This window comes from Notolepis coatsorum, assembly GCF_963971535.1.
Source record: "Notolepis coatsorum genome assembly, chromosome: 9".
Lineage (NCBI taxonomy): Eukaryota > Metazoa > Chordata > Actinopteri > Aulopiformes > Paralepididae > Notolepis > Notolepis coatsorum.
The window spans coordinates 27,851,242-27,875,310 of NC_140173.1; the positions used below are offsets into that span (position 1 = coordinate 27,851,242).

The window sequence follows — 24,069 nt, forward strand, 5'->3', positions numbered from 1 at the left end:
GCTGTCTTTTTCTCTCAACGCTTCAATAGGTAGATCTTGCCTTCACCAAAAAAAAAAAGAGATTTGCTTAAAAGGGTCTGTCTGTCTCCCAATTACTTTCTATTCACTATCACGCGCCCACGCACACATCGGTTGGCAGAAGGGAGATTGGAAATCAGTCACACTCATACAGTATCTTCATAGCTTTGTTTCTAATATAAACTAAACAGTCCTATCTGTCATATTCCATGTCATACGAAATGTAATTTCCCTAATAGTCTTCCTAATGATCATATTCACATCACCTACTCTTCCTTCCTCTCTATTCACCAGATTGGAGGGATAATCACATTTGGTGACACTGATGGGGCTTCAATCAATGTTGATGTTTTTGAAGTATGGGCTGAGGCTCAAAATGTTTTCGGGCGATTAACTATGACATGGACGCTTCTACAATACTGTATGCTACATTCATACTGTGAGGAGTGTCATGGTTGAAACAGCTGAAGACACTCTGCACTTCTCCAACAATGCATGTGACCTCTTTTTTATTGCCTTATGTGATCATCAAACTGCCCCATCCTTCTCACACAATGCATGTGACCTCTTTTTTATTGCCTCACCTGATCATCAAACTGCCCCATCCTTCTCACACAATGCATGTGACCTCTTTTTGATTGCCTCACCTGATCATCAAACTGCCCGATCCTTCTCACACAATGCATGTGACCTCTTCCCGGACCAAATCCCATCAGAGAACCCAAAATAACTAGGGATGTTTGATATGGGCTTTTTTACCGATATCCGATACACCGATATTGTCCAACTCTTAATTTACGATACCGATATCAACCGATACCGATATATGCAGCAACGCCCCCCCCCCCCAAAAAAAACTGAATAATTTCAGGTAATTAACATTACATATCTCCTGTTGTGGAATTAACACAACATTATGCATACTTTTCACAATAAATTAAATAAGAATTTGTTCTTACTTTCTTGCCTGGGTAAATAAAGGTTAGCCACAAAACCGATACCGATCATTTCCGATATTACATTTTAATGCCAATATCATGGATCTCCTTGTTAGGGGCAGTACGTTACTTCAGAGCAGAGTAGACGCTGCCCGCGTGCATACTATTTTTTATAAAGTTTTATTCCAAAGTTTATTTACTTTGCTTATTCACTTTTAAATAAAACTCTGAAAGACTAATTCTACCTTTCATTATTGAAGATTTTCAAATAAACTAACACCAACAATACCAATGCATGCATACATGGGTGCATTGGGTGGAGATGAAACCCAATGAGCTAAAAGATACTGTATGATACTAAAAGGTATGTTTTATGATCTAGCTATGCTACTATATAACTATGTTATTTATATACATATATTATAAGATATTAATGCCTTAACTCAATCAGCGCCAGAGGGCGCTGTATAATGTGTGGTTAAAAGTCCAGCATTCTAAAGTATAGGAATACGTGGCGGTGTTTGCAGGGCTATAACTATATTCTATATTATAGCTATGGATACAATACTATTGCCCATTTGACATTGAGTATCTATCGTTCAATATGTGAAAAAGAAATAATTTTTTTCATCCATACATTCCCGTTTTATACCGTGGTGAATATAAGTATGGTTTTAGAGCGGTCTAGGGTAATTCATGGGAGGCTGGTAATAGCCCCCAACGTGTAGTATACTAAATGCATTGGCGTTCCGTCCCTACACAGGCTACAATAAAAAAAATCAAATGCATATGATAGGTATTATGTTCCATCATGAATGCATGAAATGGTGGGGGTGGGGGGGGGTCGTTTTTTGATGCTTTGATCGTCACCAACGGAATACGTTATGGACTAGCGTTACACACATACGCTCGGATTGCAATGAAGGCATGCTTTGATCAACGCAAGATTGCCTTAACTAGGATGTGCCCCAAAAAGAATATTCCAATTATCTGATCGCGAGTCCCAGTATTGGTGTCGATCGTGTCGCCTACATAATACGCCATAAATCATCCATCTGGAGCATTTGACGCTCCTCAAGCCGATCGGGACAACCGCTCACCTTGCCCGACATGGAAAAGTCCACCAGGGTTTCAAAGGGTGCTCGAAACATGAAAAAAGGATGCGAGTAAAAAGTATAGGACAACTTTCCTCACGAATGGAAGAGAGGTAAGAAGATTGGAAACTTCTGTGGATTACCTGAAATTGAAATGGATAGTAGCGTGAAGAGCTGTAAACGCCTTCCGTGAAGATAGAAATGTTTGGACGCTATGCTGTAATTGCAAATGGAAAAGTGAGTCGGGACATTGTCACACTGTTGCGGTTCCGTGCGAACGCCAGAGGAGGATCCTTACGTCAGGCTAATTAATTGTGATATTGTGGATTATGGAACGGACTGGAAGCCGTATTAAATGTAACGGATTGGATGCCGTATTACGTTGAACCATCGCAATTAATGCCGTCTGGACGTATGGAAATGAAATTGTTCGCTTGGACATCCCTGATGTGTGGCAATAAAATTCCCTGTTCCATATAGCCCTACATCAGTGAAAATTGGAAGTTTATTTTCATTGTAGTATATTACGTTACTGCATAATTTACTAAGCAGAAAGAAAAGGAAACCCACTTTTGAAGGCTCTGACGCCACACACCAAGTGAATGCAACGTTCAAACTACAATAAGGATAAATAAAAAATAAAAAGGATAAATAACATGTCTGAAGCCAAGATGAGGCCAAACAGTCATGGAGGTAGTAAAATAGCCTCTATGATTAGAAAGGTTGAAGTTGAAAAGGCAAGCTTAATGGAACGCCTTGCCAATTTAAAGAAAAAGCAAGAGCTTGAGAAACAACAAAGCGATTTGGAATATGAGACTGCCCTTGCCAATTTAAAGAAAAAACAAGAGCTTGAGAAACAAATGTATTTGAAATATGAAACATTGGAAAACAGACAAGCCAAGCAAGTAGCCAAACCGGCCAATGAATATCGCAACAATGGTGCTGATGTTTTTACTAATCACTGTGTTGATTTCAGCTCCAAGGAGTGCAAGCACAAGATACGTAAACTCCCCCTAGAACTTCACAAGCCGTGGTCGGAGTCCAGAGGAAAGGACGGCGATCAAGAGGAGGGCAGTGAGGAAGAGGATGACGATTCGATTCCCTTTCATGTTCCCTCCAGGGAATGGTTGATGGATCATGGCCTGATTGAGGAGGAAGAAGAGGACGACAAAGCGAGCGCGCCTCATGTTCCCTCCAAGGAGTGGACGGTGGAGGGTGACCTGCTGAGTCCTACCCAGAGACTTCCTCCGAATGAACCAGACGATGATGATGGGGACGATGAGGAGGAGGGACAAGAACGGCGTCGATGATGACGTCGATGGTGAAGAAGAGGACGACAAAGCGATCGCACCTCATGTCCCCTCCAGGGAGTGGATGGTGGAGGGTCACCTGCTGGAGCCTTCCCAGAGGGTTCCTCAGAATGAACCAGATGACAATGGTGATGTGGGTGGTGAGGAAGAAGACGGCGTCAATGATGATGTCGATGATGAGGAAGAAGAGGACGACAAAGCGGGCGCGCCTCACGTTCCCTCCAAGGAGTGGATTGTTCCTCAGAACGTCGATGACGATGATGGTGGTGAGGAGGACGGCGTCGATGACGTCGATGATGAAGAAGAGGACGACAAAGCGAGGGCGCCTCATGTTCGTATATGTAAATGTAGCTCTACTCTGCAAGGACCTGCTGAGGACAAGAGTGATGAAGGAGAGGAGGACAATGATGAAGACGAGGAGGACAGTAATAAGGAAGAGGACAATAATGAGGAAGAGGATGACTATTCGATTCCCTTTCATGTTCCCTCCAGGGAGGGATTGATGAAACATGGCCTGATTGAGGAGGAAGATGATCTTTCTACAGCTGAGTCTGCCATCATTCGCTTCACTCAACAGCAAAGGTTCCCTGATGAACTTGCTGTGTTGACATCAGGAAAGGGTGAAGTAAAGAAAGACAGTCCCATCTATAAACTGGACCCCATTCTGGAGGATGGCTTGCTTAGAGTTGGAGGGAGGTTGAGTAGGGCAGCAATGTCTGAGGAATCTAAACATCCTGTTATCCTCTCGAAAGACCTCCATGTATCGACTCTCATACTAAAACACATCCATGAACAGATGGGTCATGGTGGGAGAAACCATGTTCTCTCCAGATTGCGCTGAAAATATTGGATCACTAGTGCCAATGCAGCAACAAGAAAGGTCCTGTCTGACTGTGTCTTCTGCAAACGCCATAGAGGAAAGTTGGGTGAGCAGAAGATGTCAGACTTGCCTCTAGAACGAATCGTTGCTGATCTTCCTCCATTTACCAATGTTGGAGTTGATTATTTCGGCCCGATTGAGGTCAAGAGGGGACGTTCCTTTGAAAAGCGCTATGGAGTCATTTTCACCTGTATGGCATGTAGAGCAGTCCATTTGGAAGTCGCTTATTCATTGGATAGGGACTCCTGTATGCTCTACGCAGGTTTGTTTGTAGAAGAGGACCCATCTCTCATTTAAGATCGGACAATGGAACCAATTTTGTTGGTGCTAAAAGAGAGTTGAGGGAAGCTCTCGCTGCTTTAAACCACAGCAAAATACAATCAGCTTTTCTGGAAGAAGGAATTCAGTGGAGCTTCAACCCACCAACAGCCTCTCATCATGGAGGTGCATGGGAGCGCATCATACGGATGATTCGACGAATACTAACATCAGTTCTACACCAGCAAACCTTGAATGACAAGGGATTTCATACAGTGCTGTGTGAAGTCGAAGCCATTCTTAATGATCGCCCCATAACTAAGTTGTCTGGAGATCCCAACGATCTGGAAGCTCTCACTCCCAATCACATTCTCACAATGAAAAGAATGCCAATCTTGCCACCTGGATTGTTTGAGAAGTCCGACCTCTACCTCAAAAGGAGATGGAGACAAGTCCAATACATCTCAGACCTTTTTTGGAAACGCTGGCTGAGAGAATACTTACCTTTGCTACAGGAGCGGCAGAGGTGGAGTAAGGAGAGACGAAGTCTTGTCCCTGGAGACATTGTATTGATCGCAGACGCTACAGCTCCACGTGGTTCCTGGTTACTTGGAAGAGTCCTGGAGACCTATCCCGACAGGAAAGGACTGGTGCGTTCTGCACGAGTGAAGACAAAAACGAGCACACTGGATAGACCAGTAACTAAACTTTGCTTGCTTCAAGAAGCTGCAATTTAAAGCTTCTAATTCAAATAATTGTTTATAGTTCTTTTATTTATAGTTCTTTTTTATGAATATATTGGCTCCATTACGTAAATATTATTTTGAATTGTTCCTGGCCTCCTGCCATTCTCAATTAGGGGCCGGTGCTCCACAGATGATGAACGTACTGGGAAACCAGATGATGTGTGCGGCTGCAGCTCCTCAGAGAGTGAGGCAGAGGAGGAGGAAGATGCACACAACAGGGCCACTACTGAACCTCCAGTGTTTAAAACGAGAGCTCTCAGAAGCAGGACAGCAGCAGTCGCAGCCAGTCCAGGAGGGCTGACCGGGCGGCACCGTCCTGAGGAGGAGAGGGACGGCAGCATGGAGGTGCATCTCCCGAGACGTGGCTCTGCTCTGCAAGGACCTGCTGAGGACGGGAGTGTTGGAGGAGATGACGAGCCGGTGGAGGAGCAACTGCCTGAAGAAGCTTGTCAAGTGAGGCCCATGGAAGCCCATGGTGTTACCGGGGCCGGTGGTGACCGATACACATATATATATATTTTGTAACTGTTTAGTTTAAAGCACAATTAGGCGCCGGTATATAGAACAATGGCCAGCTATAATGAACACTCACCTGACCATGTTATTTGTTTTATAATTGTGTAGACACAATTAGGGGCCGGTGTAAAGGCCATATGAGTGTTTTGTTTATTAATATTATTATTATTGCGCTTAGGATAGTGTCTTATTTATGTTTGAACACTAGAGGGCTCTCCGCCTCCATTATAGCCACTCTTCTATAAATAGCCTAGCTAATCAATGGAATCGTGTGCACCTGCCGAGGATTTACTCTCAAACCTGCTTTCACTGTTGGAACTGCTTATCTGTAACAAACAATTGACAACTGTTCTGTTCAATATCATCATACATCTTTCCTTTGGACAATAAAACCCTGCAAACTACATCGGCTGCAACTTGGACATTCAACTCATTCAACATCCACAACTTTGATTGCTGAGTATAGGAAATATCTAAGTGGGTGCATCGTGATGCTTGTCGATTCATTGGGGAGCAACAAGCGGCCACTACAAATGGATTGCACGGAGCAAGTTGCACCCTTACTTACAATTCATTATGAATTGAAAATGGGGGACCCTGATGTAAACAAGACGGAAGTCTTTCTCTGGTCTGCATCCCCTTAAAGGACGACTCCACTTTTTTTGGAAATTAGCTTATTTAACATCTTCCCTGGAGTTAGACAAGAAGATGCATACCTTTTTTGTCTCTGTGCGTGCATTTTAGCTTTGGGAATAGACGCTCCGTTAGCATAGCTTAGCTTCATCACTGGAAGTGGGGGAGGACAGTAGCCTTACAGTGCCTTACAGTGTATTGCAAGGTCTGACATTGACCAAACTTGATATGCATGACCTTGGTGGGCTCTAGGTCAACTCCTGAAAAGGGGGTCAATGTCAGACTTTGCAATCAAAGTTAGGGGGCTAATAACCCTTGCCATAATTTCAGTGCGCCCCCTAACTTTTGATTGCAAGGTCTGACATTGACCCCCTTTTCAGGAGTTGACCTAGAGCCCACCAAGGTCATGCATATCAAGTTTGGTCAATGTCAGACCTTGCAATACACTGTAAGGCACTGTAAGGCTACTGTCCTCCCCCACTTCCAGTGATGAAGCTAAGCTATGCTAACGGAGCGTCTATTCCCAAAGCTAAAATGCACGCACAGAGACAAAAAAGGTATGCATCTTCTTGTCTAACTCCAGGGAAGATGTTAAATAAGCTAATTTCCAAAAAAAGTGGAGTCGTCCTTTAACAATTGTGTGTATTGAGCCGTACTGTATTGTACCCATTCTGCAATCTGTTAAATAAAATCTTCATTCAATCAATCACCGTGCAGATTGATTGATTGAATGAAAGTTTTATTAACAGATTGCAGAATGGGTACAGTACAGTACCGCTCAATACACACAATTGTTAAGGGGATGCAGACCAGAGAAAGACTTTCGTCTTGTTTATATCAGGGTCCCCCATTTTCAATTCATAATGAATTGTAAGTAAGGGTGCAACTTGCTCCGTGCAATCCATTCTTTGTGGATCTAGCCCTCGGTGTGTGTGTGTGTGTGTGTGTGTGTGTGTGTGTGTGTGTGTGTGTGTGTGTGTGTGTGTGTGTGTGTGTGTGTGTGTGTGTGTGTGTGTGTGTGTGTGTGTGTGTGTGTGTGTGTGTGTGTGTGTGTGTGTGTGTGTGTGTGTGTGTGTGTGTGTGTGTGTGTGTGTGTGTGTGTGTGTGTGTGTGTGTGTGTGTGTGTGTGTGTGTGTGTGTGTTCTTTCCTCTAGGGCAGGGGTTCCCAATAGGGGCCCGCAGGCATTTTAATTTGGCCTGGCAAAGTTCAATTAATTTATAAAAAATTAATTATAAAAAATAAGATGTACGTTTCTCCTATGACAATAGCGGCCACTTTTATTATGAAATTCGTAGCGCAGATAACTTATGAAACAGGAAACACCTCCACCAGTGCCTCCGCCTTGCCACAACATCATATCAGCCGAACTTTCAAAAACTCGCATTTGATCGGAGATGACACTTTTTTGCATTGACACGCTCTGATTCCCATCCCATGGTTTCTGCTTGATTCTAATATTATTATTTTCTTTTTAAAATAGCAATTTGGTCGTTTTCCAAGGTGTTTGAAATGTATGCTAATTGTTACATTCAACGCTGGGCCCTCCATCCCACATCAGCCCTTCCCCCCCTGGGCCCTCCATCACACATCAGCCCTTCTCCCCTGGCCCCTCCATCCCACATCAGCCCTTCCCCCCTGGCCCCTCCATCCCACATCAGCCCTTCCCCCCTGGGCCCTTCATCCCACATCAGCCCTTCCCCCCTGGGCCCTCCATCCCACATCAGCCCTTCCCCCCTGGGCCCTCCATCCCACATCAGCCCCACATCAGCCCTTCCCCCCTGGGCCCTCCATCCCACATCAGCCCTTCTCCCCTGGGCCCTTCATCCCACATCAGCCCCACATCAGCCCTTCCCCCCTGGGCCCTCCATCCCACATCAGCCCTTCCCCCCTGGGCCCTCCATCCCACATCAGCCCTTCCCCCCTGGGCCCTCCATCCCACATCAGCCCTTCTCCCCTGGGCCCTCCATCCCACATCAGCCCTTCCCCCCTGGGCCCTCCATCCCACATCAGCCCTTCTCCCCTGGGCCCTCCATCCCACATCAGCCCTTCCCCCCTGGGCCCTCCATCCCACATCAGCCCTTCCCCCCTGGGCCCTCCATCCCACATCAGCCCTTCTCCCCTGGGCCCTCCATCCCACATCAGCCCTTCCCCCCTGGGCCCTCCATCCCACATCAGCCCTTCTCCCCTGGGCCCTTCATCCCACATCAGCCCTTCTCCCCTGGGCCCTTCATCCCACATCAGCCCTTCCCCCCTGGGCCCTTCATCCCACATCAGCCCTTCTCCCCTGGGCCCTCCATCCCACATCAGCCCTTCCCCCCTGGGCCCTCCATCCCACATCAGCCCTTCTCCCCTGGGCCCTCCATCCCACATCAGCCCTTCTCCCCTGGGCCCTCCATCCCACATCAGCCCTTCTCCCCTGGGCCCTCCATCCCACATCAGCCCTTCTCCCCTGGGCCCTCCATCCCACATCAGCCCTTCCCCCCTGGGCCCTCCATCCCACATCAGCCCTTCCCCCCTGGGCCCTCCATCCCACATCAGCCCTTCCCCCCTGGGCCCTTCATCCCACATCAGCCCTTCTCCCCTGGGCCCTCCATCCCACATCAGCCCTTCCCCCCTGGGCCCTCCATCCCACATCAGCCCTTCTCCCCTGGGCCCTTCATCCCACATCAGCCCTTCCCCCCTGGGCCCTCCATCCCACATCAGCCCTTCCCCCCTGGGCCCTCCATCCCACATCAGCCCTTCCCCCCTGGGCCCTCCATCCCACATCAGCCCTTCCCCCCTGGGCCCTCCATCCCACATCAGCCCTCACACTGACTGTGTAGACACTGTATATCCTGTACAGCAAAGCTATTCACATTATATACTATTATACTATTTATATTACTCTTATGACTGTATATTCTGTACAACAGTGACACACCCAATCATGGATCATATGCTGTGCTGCAATAGCAACATTTTTATCAAATTCAGATTTTGGATTTTGTTATTTGTGGTATTATTCAGGTGTGCGTTTGTCTTCTTTGTTTGAGCCAAAGCCAAATTCCTTATGTGAAAATATGTATACCTGGTGAATAAAAGTTATTGCGATTGTGATTAATCCCACTGATCAGGCTTCCTGCTGGTTTAAACCAGTTAAATGTAAACCTTTTTCAGATTTAATATTTCATTGCCAAAAAACTGGCAAAAAAGTATTACGGAAAAGAAGTAATTCCATATGAATTATTGGGGGTAACTATCACCATACTGCTTACTTTGCAGCCTGGACATTTCCCTCGAAACACATTTAAATGATATACAGAAGTTATTGCAACATAGAAGTAACTTCTGAATCCAATAGATTTTTCAAAATCATATTTAAGAACTACAATTCTGATTATTACATTTAAGACTTTTTAAGAACCTGCGAGAACCTTGACTGATGGATGGGTCTTTGATCCTGACTGGCTGAGGAACTCCAAGACGACACTGTCTCCCAAATACCATGTTCTCCCTTTGCCTGTGTGTCCATGAACTCTCTCTGACACACACCTGGTATCTAAGAGGTCTGCAACACCATCGGCGTATTGGGCAAAAAGCACCATATTTTCTGCTGGACCTCTTAATGTCTGGATTATATTGGAAAAAATTATTATGGACCATATTAAGTGAGGTGATATAAGGTTGTGTTCAAGATTAACATCATTTCCACTTTGAGATAATACTACATTACTACCTTCGAAGCAGATAGGCTGTCTGCACTCTGCAGTATGCCTGCCTCATACTATTTCTAACTAGGCGAGAATAGAATCAATCAAGTATATTTCTTGTTCGTGGGAATAACGGGTAGCTCAAGTCAAGCAATCAGATCATAGCCGTGGTACATCAGATCATTATACTATGACGTTCTAATTCCTTTGTACAATTCAGTACCACTCCGCATCGGAAAACAAGCCAGCCAGCTACAACGAGAGAAGATTCATGCTTCTGGCGCTGTGGAATTAAAACGCACCTGTCCAATCCCCATTCTTTAAGCATACTTTACTAGATGATTGGCATTATTTCCGCTGCATCGGTCAGACTGTGAGTGAGCATGCATATATATATTAGATCATACCGTATCATCATCATCATCATCATCACATACTGTTAAATCATATTCATTGTTTGCAAACCGTGTGTGATGCTTGTGACTATAATGCCTGCTAGCATAACATTAGCTTTGTGTAAAATATGGAAGACGCATGTTTTCCACTGTGTCTTTGTGTCGCTTGGCAACCATTCTGCTAAATGTCTGAAGAGCTACATTTCTTTGTGTCTGGCCGAACAACACCCACTAGCTGTGATATAATAACCATATAGCACGGCCTAGCTGTGATATAATAACCATATAGCATGGCCTAGCTGTGATATAATAACCATATAGCATGGCCTAGCTGTGATATAATAACCATATACCAAAGCCTCTCGTGAGCCCTATTGCTTAATTAACATGCATACCGTTGTGTATTTCCCAGTCTGTGTTTGTAAAATGTATTGATTTTACATGGTTTACGTTAACAACTGAATAGCACCTGGACTAATAATATTATAGTGACTTATACTACTGTGGGTCTGGTTTCCAGCTTGTTTATTACATTTTCTATTCTGAGATCATTTGTAACAACAACCACTTCTGGGACTAATAGTATTCAAGTATTCCTGTGTCGTTTCCAAAGCAGCGGTTTTCTCAACTAACTCTGTTAGTCTGTTGAAAGGAAGGTCATTACTCTTCGGAATGACGCCGCCGCCAACTAGATCGAGGTTATTTGCCATTTGTCTTTTTGAAAAGTCTGACTGAGGTTATTCACCGTCTCTTCTGACGTCCTAATGTGTCGCCAACATGTCATCTAATGTGTCCCCAACATGTCATCTAATGTGTCCCCAACATGTCATCTAATGTGTCGCCAACATGTCATCTAATGTGTCCCCAACATGTCATCTAATGTGTCCCCAACATGTCATTTGACTGTGGAGCACTTACCTCGATCACACGGGAGTCAAAGTCCTCGTAGGTCTCTGTGAAGACAAAGAGAGAAAGTAAAAAAGGAGGGAGAGAGGGAGAGGAGAGAAGGAGTCAGGAAGAAAACATGTTTAGAGAACGTGCATAGATATGCAATGTATGCACGCACACACACACACTATAGGGCTGCTCAATATATGGCAAAGAAATTACGATTATTTGGGTCAACATTGAGATCACGATTATTTCACATGATTACTTGTTGACTTTTGAAACATCATGCATTGAGAGATAGACCTGAACCAGAGGCTAACAGCATAAAGCACCTAAACCAGAGACTAACAGCATAAAGAGATAAACCTGAACCATTTTCCTTTAGAAATATTCCGTGCAAAGGTAAAATGATTGTGGCTTGTTATTATGGCGACAGGCGACAGATTATGGGTTTGGTTGTGTCCGTCCGTCTTTCCACAGCTAATTGCCCACACTAATGTTTTCTGTGCATGCTGAATATAGCCTAATGTTTGCTGTGATCGAATATTTTTCACATCGGTCAACGACAACTATCTTATTTGAATGAATGTACACCTGTTGCGGTCTGACAGACAGAGAGAGAGACAGAGACAGAGAGAGAGACAGAGACAGAGAGAGAGATAGAAAGAGAGAGACTCAGCAAGCAAGCAAAAGAGGGTGATAATCTACAAGCAGAGAGAGAGAGAACAAATATATAAGTGTATATTGTATAATATATAAGTGTATATTGTGTGTCCCATGGCTGCTCAGTCTCATGAGGTAAATTGTCTAAATTCAATTGAAACACTGCAGGCTGTGGTTTACATGGTAATAGGGAGGTGTAGTCTGACGTCACTGGTTGTTCCACCCGTATAGGGATTTATCATTGGGGAAAATGGATTACCGGTATCTGCTATTGTAACAATTCTGCCGCATGGAAATTGAAAAGCTTTCCATTTTTGCACAAAATGAGTCCCCTTCTATCACTAACATTATCTCAAACAATTCGAAGGTAGTTTTAAGTTATTTCTCCGGCAGCGCACGATAATATGGATTCCGGCAGCACAGCACCAATGTTGAATTTTTTTTCAGGGGAAACACTGCTGCTCTAACCAGCGTCACATTAACCTCTTTTTCTGAAAATCGGCCTACAATACATACCTAAGTAAATGGAATATTGCTCTACTTCTACAAGGCTATTTGCATGTTCTTGGTATCTAGGGACATCTATGGACCTCAGTGAATGTATTGAATTCCCAGTGTCAGAAATAGTGTGTCTATTACTAGGCTTGTTTAAATTGTGATGAAACAAAGGAGAATATGAATTATGATTTTTCTTTGCATCTTTGACAGTGAATAACACCTTGCTAAAAATGACCAGACATGATAAACTGTGAATGAGCTTGTGCAGTCCCTTCTTGAGATCATGTGTACAACAAATCTAAGGAAATGAATAAAGGGAAGATGATTAAACAGCAGGTTTTGTAGATACAGTACTGAATTCTCCCATCCGGACCAATGCAATTTGAAATATTATTATAGAATATAGAATAGCAGGCCTATAAATGACCTTATTATAGCCAATTTGCACATTTATGGATTGTGCCAAATCTTATCTTTCAAATGGGCGAGTTCAATTTGGATTTAGTATCACCAGGCGTGCATGAAGAACAGAGAATGTTCCTGCAAGAGTTCAGCCATTTTGAAACTGATTTCAAATCTGATTGTTGCTAAATGATCAAAATAGGGGAGATAAGCTAACTGCGCTCCAATATATGCCAATGATGTTCAGTTTTGTGGTATATTATCCAGAGTAATAAGAGATATTAAAAAAATTCATACAGAAGAAATTTGCTTGGAGTCACCTAGAGGCCATTGGGAAGTGTATTTTTTTTTATTCCAACGCTCATTGAAAGCTCTGGATGTCCTCTTCAAAATTATTACAATTACCGATGGTCGCTTTTTCAAAATGGCAGAATTTTTTTAATTTTTTATCAACTTTTTCGCCTTATTTTCTATTTTTCTCCCATCCCAATTTCGTGTATCCAATTCTCCCCTCCCCTCTCTTGAACATTGCTCAACTATGCCCCCCCACTGGTCGGTTGTAGAGAGGATAGAAGCCTTGCATCACATGTTCCCTCCGGCACACGAGGAGGCAGCCTGTCACATCTTTTCGCCTGCCAGCGCGGACTCTCATTGGCGAGGTGTAACGCATGGGAGGCTCACACTACCCCCGCCACTTCCCGTCTCTGCTGTGCAGGCATCTCTCAGCCGACCTGTAGGGGTCGCTGTCCACAACGTCCAATCCCCACCCATCGACTTCCACCCGCTGACTCTGCCAAATGAGCCAGTATGACGGCCGGCCCAAGCCGAAGGCAATGCTGACACCGGGATTCGATACCACCGATTCTTGCATTGGTGACGAGCGCAATCTCCGCTACGCCACCCAGCCACTCAAAATGACCGACTTTCGTGATCAAAACAACACAAAAACCAATGCTAAAATCGCACTAATAACAATTTAACCTATTGGTAAACTAACGTATATATGATAATATACATTATAACTGCTGTTGTGACATGGTTATGATGTTTATACTTGAATACGATAATTTTGTCAGACAGTCTGGAGAGATTGATTTATGATGCGATGTCATCTGCGGTCCGCCGGGCGGAAGAAGTTAAGGGTGTTTTCACATTAGGAACGGTTGCCTCCGTTCTGTTCCCGAGAACGATAGTCCCCCCTCCCCACTCGGCCAGCTTTCACACTACCAGTCTCGTTTCGTTACTGAGCACACTTGAGGGAGCAACACCCCGATACAGCCTGTGGCGGTATGCTCCTAGTTGGTTTGCGATCCGCCAATGAACACAAGAGTACGCGACAAGTCGTTAGAGAAATAGTCAAAGCCGGTACAATGGAGTCGTCCTTCGCATCAAGAAATGCCTTTGTTATGCTAAGATGCTACTCGCCTTCGTCAATAAGGTGAGAAACAGACCTATTCTCTTTTGAATTCCACAATGGACAGTCGAATAGTTATGACGTTGTGTCGCTGTCACGTTGTTACAGCAAGCCTCTTCCGTGTTTTGGTACAGTTGGTACATTTGCAATCGTTCCGTGCCCGGGGGACGCTGATTCGTTCCCCAGACCACCTTTTCAAGTGGTCCCGGACACGGAACGGTTATCCGTCCCCAGGGACGGAACGCAGCGTTCTCACTACACTACTTTTGGGGCAATCGTGCTCGGAAACGGCCCCGGATGCCTAGTGAGAAAGCACCCTAAATGTTCTGCTCGTCAGGATCAGAGGACAAGTGTGGTACAGGAGATGGTGTGTTGTCAGCCTATAGCAGCAGGCTCCCCATGGAGAGTGGCGGGACCATAATATGAGTAACTCATGATACGATACCATGACCATATTTGGCGTGCGATAATGATAATATCCCAATACACGATAGCTGCAATAATGGATATATTGCAAGAAATCTCATCTACAATACATGATGACGTCTGTGTAACTGAAGAAGTAAAAATACCCATAAAAAGGCAAAAAGCAAGGATTATGTATTTATTCACAGAATTTACCTGAAAGCTTATGAGATTCTTGAGTGTGCATAACAAACTGGCCAATTGTACGTGAAACAATGTACAACAAATTGCATAGTACCTCTTTAACGCACCACAACTTTCTTATTATTAACTATTAATTATGTCCCCAAATGAAAATGACCATCTGCAATAAATATATATATATATATATACACATCATCGGTTTTATCTAATAAGATAACATTTTAAGTCTGTTCACCTCATTCCAGTAATTTGTATATATATACTGTATATATATTGTATACTGTATCGATATAATATCGGGATTCGGCATGCAAAATATAGAAATATATTGCTCTATTGATTTTTTTTTTTACCCCTACCCATGGACTCTTTCTCACTTCACAAACCAAAAATATTACATTTGTATGGAGCTGAAGCTCTGGCTCATTCAAATAATACTAACGACTATGCTATACTTTGTACATGGGGCCAGGTATTTCTACCCAGTCACTTCTGTCAGCACTCAGCACGTAGGCATAGGCTGGTGAAATCTGGTGAAATCCTTTGAGGCAAAGGTTCGGTGTTGCCCGGCAACAACAACAACATCACCACGGTCAATTAGCTGGTTCAAGGATAGGATCGAGGGGAACAAATTAAATGAGCAAGCAATGCTAATGGTCACCTCTGCCAGCGCACAGGCCCGGCCCAGTCTGGTCAGATCCATTTAAGCAGGCCTTGCCCTAAACACACAGAGTCACGGTCAATTTACTGTTCCAGTGATCAGGACAATACAAAAACCTGGGGAGATAATTGTGTGTGTGTGTGTGTGTGTGTGTGTGTGTGTGTGTGTGTGTGTGTGTGTGTGTGTGTGTGTGTGTGTGTGTGTGTGTGTGTGTGTGTGTGTGTGTGTGTGTGTGTGTGTGTGTGTGTGTGTGTGTGTGTGTGTGTGTGTGTGTGTGTGTGTGTGTGTGTGTGTGTGTGTGTGTGTGTGTGAGAGAAGAGAAGACGCCTGAAAGACTGTAAATCCTACATACTAAAACGTGGTATACAATTTGTTCCTCACATTCACCCATTCACTCACACATTCACTCACACGCCGACGGTGGAGGCAACCTTGCAAGGGGTTAAGTGTCTTGCTTCGGCACGCTGCCTGGGAATCGAACCGGGGACCTTCCGATTACCAGATGACAGCTCTACCTCCTGAGCCACTGTCGCCCCCTGTGTGTGTGCGCACAGGTGCAACTGCAGGTGCACATGCATTTCCCTCTTGCAGTAATAATTAGGGCTGTCTTAAATACTTCGAAGCTTCGTTCGATGGGCATGGGATTCGAATATGAAAATAAAATTTGATTTATCTCTTTGTTAACTACAACAAGCAATGCTGTTGGTTATTTAAGATGAGGTCGGACTCGGCACTGACAGATTTGTGTTCATTGTTCTGCTTTTATAAAGCCTCAAATGACGGCTTACAATATTTCATGAAAGTAAAGTGTTTTGTTTGTCTAAGATTTAAAAAGGTTTAAACTTTACAGCACTGACAAAGTTGAACAAAGTGCTGTACAAGTCCCACAACATAAAATAATATTTTTTTTTCCAAATAGTTTTTCGAATGTCAGCCCTCAAACATTTTCATATAAATACATGTCTATTTTGCCACTCTCTATTGATGATATTTTTCAGACAGAAATCACGCAAGGGAGAACCTCCAGGAGAACCTCCAGGAGAACCTCCAGGAGAACCTCCATGAGAACCTCCAGGAGAACCTCCATGAGAACCTCCAGGAGAACCTCCATGAGAACCTCCATGAGAACCTCCAGGAGAACCTCCATGAGAACCTCCAGGAGAACCTCCATGAGAACCTCCAGGAGAACCTCCATGAGAACCTCCAGGAGAACATCCAGGAGAACCTCCATGAGAACCTCCAGGAGAACCTCCATGAGAACCTCCAGGAGAACCTCCAGGAGAACCTCCAGGAGAACGGAGCTCAGACGGCCCAATGCGCTCAGACAGAACACCACGACGCCGCGCTCCCGAGTCGGATAGATGAACAGACGCAGTGAGTGATGAAACATTTGATCACTCTGTGATGAATAACTCATGATGATGAGTTAAGACAAGCTTCCTCCAGGCGTTTGAAATGTAGGGCAGACCTTGCTGGTAACAGAGCAGCCGAGAGCAGGAGAGAAAACTCACAAATCACTTTTCTTTCTTTCTTCGCTCTCAACGCACAGCTTCCCAAAAATTATTAACATTATTTCCGGTGGTGCAAACAAACACTTTTTTAGATTAATTCTACCTGCATTTCGCGGGTGGTGGTGGTAATGTCAAGCCTTGTGGTGCAAGATGATAGGTTCATAGAGTCGAGACCTGAGTGTAATCAAGAATCATAATCAGCGGCTGGGTGGCGCAGCGGACATTGAGCTCGTCACCAACACAAGAGACACCGGTCTCGAATCCGGCTGTCAGCGTTGCCTCCGGCTTGGGCCGGCCGTCATACTGACTCAATTGGCAGAGTTAGCGGGTGGAAGTCGATGGGTGGTAATCTGGTTGTTGTAAACAGCGACTCATACAGGTCGGTCAGGACGCCTGCACAGCAAAGACAGGAAATGGCGGGGGTAGTGTGAGCCTCCCACACGTTACACCTCGCCAATGAGAGTCCGTGCTGGCAGGTGAAAAGAAGTGGCTGGCTGCCTCCACATGTATCGGAGGGGACATGTGATGGGCTTCTACCCTCCCTACGACCGGCCAGTGGGGGGCACATGCGAGCAACGATCAGGACAGGGGAGGGATGGGAGAAAAATCACAGAAAAAGGAGGATAAAAAGTAGGTAAAAAATATATAAGAATCATAATGAATCTGCATTGTCCATTTTGGCAAAATTGTCCACTGCATTCTGATGACTCAAAGAAAAAAAGAAAGTTAAATATGAAGTATGTGTAGGGTTTACCACAGTTTCAATATCGGTTAGGATTTGGAATATCTTCTACTGCATGCCAGGCATTAGCCCTGCCCTAATTAAATGTTATTTCATATAGCCTATATTTCCATGTCCCAAAAATGGCTGTATCCCTTAGTAGATGATGCAGTGTCACTGTTTGTATATTATTTCAATTATACATAAAACATGTAGCCTATTATTATTATTATTATTATTATTATTATTATTATTATTATTATTATTATTATTATTATTATTATTATTATTATTATTATTATTATTATTATTATTATTATATCATGTGGTCAGCATATGACATAACCTACAAGCTAACCACCACAGAATGAACCACATCATCACTTGTGAAAATAGTTGTGGTTATGATATTAGCTACAAGCTAACTGCCACATAATTAACCACATCCACATGAAAGGGGCTACCTATAAAGATTTCATGAATTGCTGTTCTTGCCTGTTCTAAACACTGGTGTCTGGTAGGACATTCCTGTTGTAAACACTGGTGTCTGGCAGGACATTCCTGTTGTAAACACTGGTGTCTGGCAGGACATTCCTGTTGTAAACACTGGTGTCTGGCAGGACATTCCTGTTTAAACACTGGTGTCTGGCAGGACATTCCTGTTGTAAACACTGGTGTCTGGCAGGACATTCTTGTTGTAAACACTGGTGTCTGGCAGGACATTCCTGTTGTAAACACTGATGTCTGGCAGGACATTCTTGTTGTAAACACTGGTGTCTACTCTAGTAGGACATTCCTGTTGTAAACACTGGTGTCTACTCTAGCAAGACATTCCTTTTGTAAACACTGGTGTCTACTCTAGTAGGACATTCCTGTTGTAAACACTGGTGTCTACTCTAGCAGGACATTCCTGTTGTAAACACTGGTGTCTACTCTAGTAGGACATTCCTGTTGTAAACACTGGTGTCTACTCTAGTAGGACATTCCTGTTGTAAACACTGGTGTCTTGGTAGGACATTCTCGGGAAAATCAGTTAGCGAGATTTTTCAAGATGAAAAGCAAGTCATCACACAACAAATACAGACAACAACTCATCACCAATAGATGTCGCCAAAACAAACAGAAATGTGGATCTTGCAGATTAGCCTTTAAAGGGGACCTGCATTGCTATTCCTAGCACTATTTGGGCAACTTTACACAATTATGTGAGTCTATTGAACACATCTGTAAGTATTTTTTTTTTTTAAATGCATCGTTTTATATTTCTTATCAAGTACTCAAAAGCATCATTTTCCAGCCTCAGGATTTCAGGCTATTTTTGGATGGGCTCCGCCCATACTAGCAGAATGCTTTGAGTGACAGCCACCCACCAAATAGTTCTGGCCATACTACTCTACTAACGCCAAAGTGAACCTAATACACAAACAAATATGGCTCAAGCATACGTTTTCGATACAATACAATCCACAAAGGGATGACACCGAAGCAGGTACCCATGCCATACGATTTTGGGAAAACAAATGCCCGGAAGAATAAGATTGCTCTCCCAATCAGTCTATATATAATATATATTTATTAAAAAAAAAAAAAAAAAAAGAAACCACACACACACACACACACACACACACACACACACACACACACACACACACACACACACACACACACACACACACACACACACACACACACACACACACACACACACACACACACACACACACACACACACACACACACACACACACACACACACACACACACACACACACACACACACACACACACACACACACACACACACACACACCTTGTACTAACGACGTTAGTTAGGAACATAATCATTCATTCGCAATACACACAAGTAGGCCTACATATATACAACGAAGCACAGAGCTAAGAATGTTAGCTAAGCTAGCTTGCTCTCTCAGTCCGTCTAACAAACACACACACACAGTGCTTGCACTAACGTTAGACTGTCTTGGCGCACACACATGGAAGAGTACCGTAATACACAAACGGATGAATGAACGAGCTCCTACTGCTAATTAACTAATTACGACGTACTGTATGTACTTACTGATTCGATGCTTTCTTTTGGTCTCAAAGACTTACAGGCTAGGTAGAGCTGCCGCGCTTACCGCATTACCACGGAATCGCTGTTACATCACGCCCACCGCAGAGTTAAGCTGAATACCGCATCACAGCTGTTTTTTATAATAATACTCTCAACCAAAGCATTGCAACAGAGCAATTTTGATTGACAGTCGATTCTGCCAATTACGTCACACCGCTTGCACCCGCCTCTGCTGTTACCACCAATCGGCAAGCACGTATTCGTTTTTTACTTCCTGGATGTCCACCATTGATTTTGACAAGAGCTCACAACAAGGCTAATAACGTTAGCTCCCCGCCGGCCACGAGTGGACTACCAGCGCTCCACAGGAGTACTAAACGAGGCATAATGATTTTACTGCAACGAATGTTATAATAAAAGCCCTTCGTTCTATACACTTGTCTGATTGAAAACTTTATTAACAGACCACAGAATGGGCACAACTCAGCACGCTCTGAGCAAAGGAAGGAACTGAGATATGAATTGAGTAATGCTTGCCTTGCTATGGTCCGGTAAATACGCTGATGTTATTGAACGTGTAACTATATAACGTTAATGCCACAAAACGAATGCCTTTGTTAATCATAAGTAGTAACTTTATTTAGAAGAAAGGGTAACCGCCGGGCGCTACCACCCCTGCCCGCGACACTGAGTGAACGGCGCACGACCAGAGGGGAGACTTCGAATCCCCCCCGCCTCTCCCCGTGAGGGAGAGGGGAGTTGGGAACGTCGGCGGCGCACAAGGGGCTGGAGCCACACCGCGCTCAGGTTTTATGGTTCTTGTTAAGTCGGGCTTGAATTAAATTCTTATTTTTTTGTGGTTACCGCAGCGGTTTCAATAGCTTCACAAATTTGTGCGGTAAGGAAAAAATCAATACCGCGGCAGCCCTAAGGCTAGGTCCCTTCTTCTTTAGCAACAGCCAGGAAATCACGGAAGCATAAAGTCCCTCGTCTTTGCAAAAATCCAAAAACGAACTTGGTCCATTGCTGGCGAAGCACGACATCCTCAGGAAAAATTTGCAAAGACGTATTAGCAGCTGTGCAGCCAGGAACAGCACATGGCCTGCGTGTTATGCTCATATTATTTATGTTAGGCTAAGTCACTGCACTTTTTTGGTCTGCTCTAGGTAGATTGTGGGCAGGCATTGGCTCCAACCACAGAGCCAATCGGATCACTATCCGCTTCCCCAGCGCCACGTGACGTCACCATGCGAGTCAAATCCGAACCACCTGATTAAATGGAGCAGGAAATGAATGACCTGAATGACGGCAATCCGCCAATATGGTATTTAGAGACACAGACACATTGATACTAACTCCTATTACTATAATACAATGCTAGACACTGAAAAAAGACATTTATAATGCATGTCACCTTTAAAGAATTCCTCCATCAGCAGACTTAAACACCTGTCCAGTCCGCCAGACCATAATCCATCACCATGGTGACCCTGAGAGCACAATGCAACGGCAACCCACCAAACACACCAAACCAACCCAGTGAACCAATCCCAACAGCAATAACCTGAGAATCCAACACTTCAGTTGACAATAAATGAATACATGAAGAAATAATTCTAAATTGCCCGATGTCTCTTCTCCCGGATCAGCCCCCGCCCGTATGAGAACCGCTCACTGTGTACCGAACCGCGCTATTGGACCAAGCCGCTTCTCAAGGATTACGGACTGGCTGACGCTCACACTAACCTCTCCTTTTAAACAGCCATAAAACGCTGTTAAACTTGCTTCTACTTTGTGCCGTATGTATTTTATTAATTACAATCTGGTGACAGCTCAACACACCCCAGAGTCTGTCACAATATATATACACATATACAATATTTTAAAGATTCTGCTTTTGTCATGTTTTTCTATGTCATTAGTAAATCTCAGCGTGGATAAATAAAAAAAATAATCGTGCTCATAACAGGTTTAGCATATTCTTCTTTTTCATTTTAAGACTTTTATTTCTCTCTCTCCCTCATGTCATTTAAAGAAGTGTGTTGACAGATGGATGTTTGGAATAAAAGATGGTTTCAAAGTCTTGTGGACTGAAAAGCTGCCTCAGAAAATATTAATTTTCATGCAATTTGCACTTTTCACAGTCTTTCTTTGAGATTTCTCAAAGCCCACAGACGACGGTGACAGCATCTGTAGCAACTATCTAACTCCACCCACTTCCTGACGCCCTCTGACACATCAGTCCCTTCAGAGAGGTCTGTGGATAGGATGCACACTTGTCTCCTCCCTCCTCATGACAGAGGATAGGATGCACACTTGTCTCCTCTCTCCTCAACACAGAGGATAGGATGCACACTTGTCTCCTCTCTCCTCAACACAGAGGATAGGATGCACACTTGTCTCCTCTCTCCTCAACACAGAGGATAGGATGCACACTTGTCTCCTCCCTCCTCATGACAGAGGATAGGATGCACACTTGTCTCCTCTCTCCTCAACACAGAGGATAGGATGCACACTTGTCTCCTCCCTCCTCATGACAGAGGATAGGATGCACACTTGTCTCCTCTCTCCTCAACACAGAGGATAGGATGCACACTTGTCTCCTCTCTCCTCAACACAGAGGATAGGATGCACACTTGTCTCCTCTCTCCTCATGACAGAGGATAGGATGCACACTTGTCTCCTCTCTCCTCAACACAGAGGATAGGATGCACACTTGTCTCCTCTCTCCTCAACACAGAGGATAGGATGCACACTTGTCTCCTCTCTCCTCAACACAGAGGATAGGATGCACACTCGTCTCCTCTCTCCTCAACACAGAGGATAGGATGCACACTTGTCTCCTCCCTCCTCATGACAGAGGATAGGATGCACACTTGTCTCCTCTCTCCTCAACACAGAGGATAGGATGCACACTTGTCTCCTCCCTCCTCATGACAGAGGATAGGATGCACACTTGTCTCCTCTCTCCTCAACACAGAGGATAGGATGCACACTTGTCTCCTCTCTCCTCAACACAGAGGATAGGATGCACACTTGTCTCCTCTCTCCTCAACACAGAGGATAGGATGCACACTTGTCTCCTCTCTCCTCAACACAGAGGATAGGATGCACACTTGTCTCCTCTCTCCTCAACACAGAGGATAGGATGCACACTTGTCTCCTCTCTCCTCAACACAGAGGATAGGATGCACACTTGTCTCCTCTCTCCTCATGACAGAGGATAGGATGCACACTTGTCTCCTCTCTCCTCAACACAGAGGATAGGATGCACACTTGTCTCCTCTCTCCTCAACACAGAGGATAGGATGCACACTTGTCTCCTCTCTCCTCAACACAGAGGATAGGATGCACACTTGTCTCCTCCCTCCTCATGACAGAGGATAGGATGCACACTTGTCTCCTCTCTCCTCAACACAGAGGATAGGATGCACACTTGTCTCCTCTCTCCTCAACACAGAGGATAGGATGCACACTTGTCTCCTCTCTCCTCAACACAGAGGATAGGATGCACACTTGTCTCCTCTCTCCTCAACACAGAGGATAGGATGCACACTTGTCTCCTCTCTCCTCATGACAGAGGATAGGATGCACACTTGTCTCCTCTCTCCTCATGACAGAGGATAGGATGCACACTTGTCTCTTTCCTCCTTAGTTGCATGTAAACAATGGTCCAGCACGGTATGGTTTCCTTACGCAGAAAAGATGTAGCACTATAGTCCGTTTACGTAATAACTACATCACTGCATAACTCGTAAATGTTCAGACAAGCTGACTTTTTTTGGTCAGTAGTGATACTTTGTGTTGTAGGATTTGGGTAGTGTTAACAATTTTTTTTAAACATTAAGACAATTATACAGGTCAAAGTTCACCGCTCAGTGTTGATATGGGAGTCTATTCAGTCTATTCTTATTTTAACATTTTAGTAGGTGGACTAGATAGGTATCCAGATGGCGTCTGTCGCATGGGGAACGAATATAGGAGGACAAGGTGTTTTTTGTTTTTGTTTTTTTGTGGTAAATACACTAGGCTACACTGACACACCTACTTACAGTGAATGACGCTAAGCTAGGCTAACAGTGCAGCTGTTCCCTAAGCCTAATGCATGCACAGAGAAGAAAATGGTATGTATCTGCTTTGTCTA

General features: G+C 44.3%; 1 protein-coding gene across 1 annotated transcript in view; it reads right to left on the bottom strand.

Moving 5' to 3' along the window:
• Positions 1-24,069, bottom strand: part of mrps5 (mitochondrial ribosomal protein S5) — a 119,033-nt gene that overhangs the window by 66,261 nt on the left and 28,703 nt on the right. The window contains exon 6 of the mRNA XM_084321064.1: positions 11,397-11,431. Coding sequence (XP_084177190.1) covers positions 11,397-11,431 — 35 coding nt within the window. The remainder of the gene's footprint in view (positions 1-11,396; positions 11,432-24,069) is intronic.